This window comes from Fistularia commersonii, chromosome 11 (assembly GCF_037954325.1).
Source record: "Fistularia commersonii isolate RoL2024-O1a breed Wild chromosome 11, RoL_Fcom_v1.0, whole genome shotgun sequence".
Lineage (NCBI taxonomy): Eukaryota > Metazoa > Chordata > Actinopteri > Syngnathiformes > Fistulariidae > Fistularia > Fistularia commersonii.
Genome location: NC_141294.1, coordinates 19,026,229 through 19,029,752, shown reverse-complemented (window position 1 = coordinate 19,029,752; position 3,524 = coordinate 19,026,229). Strand labels below are relative to the sequence as shown.

The 3,524-nt window shown below is 43.2% G+C and overlaps 1 protein-coding gene across 1 annotated transcript in view; it reads right to left on the bottom strand.

Moving 5' to 3' along the window:
- kel (Kell metallo-endopeptidase (Kell blood group)) overlaps window positions 1-1,173 on the bottom strand; it is a 13,105-nt gene extending 11,932 nt beyond the window's left edge. Inside the window, 2 exon segments of the mRNA XM_086155705.1 lie at window positions 121-378; window positions 472-1,173. Of these exon segments, the coding sequence (XP_086011831.1) occupies window positions 121-378; window positions 472-721 (508 nt within the window). The 5' untranslated portion in view covers window positions 722-1,173.
- Between the last annotated feature and the right edge of the window lie 2,351 nt (window positions 1,174-3,524).

Genomic DNA, 3,524 nt, shown 5'->3' with positions numbered 1-3,524 from the left:
ATGCGGATTAGCAGCCTGGCAGCTCTTGGCTTTTACTAATTCAAAGTCCAAGGTTAAAATAGAAAATCGTTATGGAAGGGATTCGTTAATTGTAAAGGGGGGCGCCAGATAGCTTTTCACCTAAGATCTCCCGTAGGACTTTCAGCAGGAGGGTCTTCCTATCTGGGTTCTTCCCGCCCCTGAGAGCCCAGTCTTGGCGCTGGTTCTGGGGATGCTCCGGGACCCCCTGGCCTCGCCGCCTCCCAGCGCCGTCCGCCGTGGGCCTCGGCGAGCCGCAGGAGGACAGGAAGTAGTCACAAGGCCGGGCGAAGGGGTCCGGCGACACGGTGAGGCGGGCGGCGGCTCGCAGACAGGCCGGGGTGAGGCAAGGGGGCGACACTGTAGGGGTGTGAGAGTCGTTTAATTCAATACATTTTAAAGGATCGAGAAATTATTAGCGCTGTTAGCTCGTTTCCGTTGGATGTGACTCACTGCTGCCCCCTGGCTCCAGGCGGCGGGACTTGATGCCATGATTCACGTAGAGACCCATGGCGAGGACGGCGGCCAGCAGGCACGCCGCCAGGACGGCGATCAGCTGACCTCGGTTCACACGGCGGGTCCGGGCTTCCCTCCCTGGGGGGTCGGGGACGGGGGGAGACTGGAGCCCCCCACCGGGCTCTGACTGAGGGGGCGCTTGCACTGACGGCCGATGCTGGAAGCAGGGTGAGTGACACGGGGCCATGTTTGTTTTGGTTTTGACCCAGGAAAAATTGGATATATAAGGGAATTATTTAATTTCATTTTATTAATTATTAAATGAATTTATATTTGTCATTCAAGGTGTGTTTGTTTTTGTTTTTTTACCAATTTTTTTTTTTCAATATTTTTGCAATTCCTTTTTCAGGAATCTCAATATCAGTTTTGAAAATATTCTATTGGGATTTCTATTTAGTCATGGCTCATTATAACGAATAGTTGTTTAGGGTCTTGCTCTTTTTTTAAGGTGTTTTTATGACTTTTTTAAACAGTACTCTTTGTATCTCATTATAATTTAATATTCTTTTGAATGTCAAAAGAATCCTCTCGCTCCTCCTTTTTGATTTTATTTAATTTAAAAAAAGGAATTAAATAAAAAAAAATCCCAATCAAATTCAAGATTCAATGATTCAAGAAGATTGTCAACTGATCGAGAAAAAATCCAGATTTGATCTCCAAATCAAAACAAAAAGTTGTTCACTAGTGGACGCCTATGGTATCACAAGTGGTGGGTTGAGGGATTAAAAAAAAGATGTCCTCAAATGTGGATTAGCGACGCAGCGGCACATTATGTTCATTAATTTGGTTCCCATCTTAGAATAAAATGTATCATATTATAAAGCGGATATGTTGATTGTACCCACGGAGTATGGCCACCACCGGGGGTGCTACAGTGTCCCTCCAAGCAAAGAGAAGTTGAACATTCCCGGATTTGAGTCAGGAAGCAATAAAAAGGTAGTGGCACTAATCGTTGTCCCCGATGGTGTCCAAATCATCTCCTAGAACCTAGCATCTGATGTTATTTCTGCCATATTTGTTTACTTCTTGTTTTTGCTTTCTTTAGTCCCATTTGTAGTTTTTGTTGTTGTTGTTGTTGTTGTAGTTTTGCTAACAGGCTAAGCGTTGCGGGGTCTCACCTCCAGTGTTTGAGGCGTCGGGTTCATCCTGAGGGTCTGGACGTGTCTCTCCGTCTGCCGTCCTGTCGCCAACATCTGACATCTCCCGGCGTCCCTCCGTCGCACAGCTGTCGCTCCACCTCTATCTGATAAAAAAAAAAAAAAAAAAAGAAAAAACACAACAGCAGCCCCCCCCATCCATCGGGGTCCCCCATCTCACACTCCTGGGGTCACCGGGTCACGAACCCAAACCCCTTTTTGAAAAAAAAACAAACGAAAAAATATAAACTATATAATATATATAAATACAGCAATAATATAATGAAATAATAAAATAAAATCCCCAATTTGTTGTTTGATTTGTGTGTTTGTTTGCATCGGGGGGGAGTGAGAACACATGCTGTCGTCATTATCAGGCCCCTCGGAAAGCTGTAGGCCGCTGATAGGCACGTTGTGCGGTGGCAGGGGGTCATGTGATGCGCGGGGAAGCGCATGTTTCTCACATGTCACGTGGAGAGCGTGTTGTTTTTCATAGAAACAAAAACGGGGGGAGAGGAAAAAAAAAATTAAACAGCAAGACATTATGCAATGAGACTTATGTAAATTAAACATTTTCTCTATTCAAATGATTTCACAAGAAATGACTTGGAAACTCATATTGGTGAGAGGAAAAAAAATGCGCCTTAAAATCAGCAATTACAAATGTGTTTTCACTGTGTTATTATCAAAATGTGAGACTCAATATGAGAGTCGTCAATAAAAACCTAGAAAGTCAGACGTTGTTCATTCAGTGCCCGATCACAGCCTCGGCTGTCCCGGTTGAAGTGGTTTTAAGATCATCGACAGGAACCCGATATTCTCCGCTAGCAAGCGCTTGATGACGCTAGCGAGGAAACGCTCCCTCTTATCGGAGCGGAAACCCCGGACAGATTCCAGCACAATGTAGGGCGGCCTTCTGCCTCAATCGCTTGGGGTTAAATATAACATAAATGTTAAATAAATGAAATAAATATAGTATTAAGTATGGCGTTCGCGTGATGCTTTGAGGCCAGAATGATGAGATCGATGTTGTCGGAATTTAACAAAATAAATCGGTAGTTGTCCAGATTTTTTACATTCTCAAGACACGTCTGGAATTTGATTTATCTTCTGGTTGAAATGCATCCGAAGGCCTCTGAGTGTTTTAGGTCATCAACCTCCAGCCTAGAGGAAGAATTCATGACGTAAAAAGTACAAGTCCGAGCAAAGAAACGTGCGGAACACTGCAAGAGTTGTTGGCAGATGGTGGATCCCTCATGTTGAACTCAAGGCATCGCCACGTCATTTTATGTGGTCCGTTAGAACATCTTGAAATAAATGTCAAACACACGGATTGACCAGAAACTACATGTTGATCATGTTACTCGCAAAGTAACGGCGTCCCGCCATTAGATCGCAGTGAATCCATATCAATGCCATTTACAGCAAGTGAAAAGAGAAATACAAACGATCCCTAAATGTCCATGAAGAGAAAAGTTGATGCAGATGGAAGAAAGATGGAATTGCATATGTAACATTTTAGATTTATAAGGAGTAATAAACTCAGTTATTTTACATTAAGGAGTAGTTACATTGATTTTACATTAGGTTACATTTAATTACATTACTCTGTTACCATTACAGGCGGCCCTTTGAGTATAATGAAAATGAGTTTCACATCCCTGGTCTATCCGATCGAAAAAAGGACAAGTATGGAGGAAAGTCTCTTATCTGATATAAAAAAACTGTCCTTTTGCAAAGTTTGACCAATGGCACATTCTGAAGCCGGACTGGAAGACCTGGGAATAACCAACTTTGTATAATTCAACAGTGATTGATCCAGCGCAAATAAAATAAAAATGATGAAACGCAACA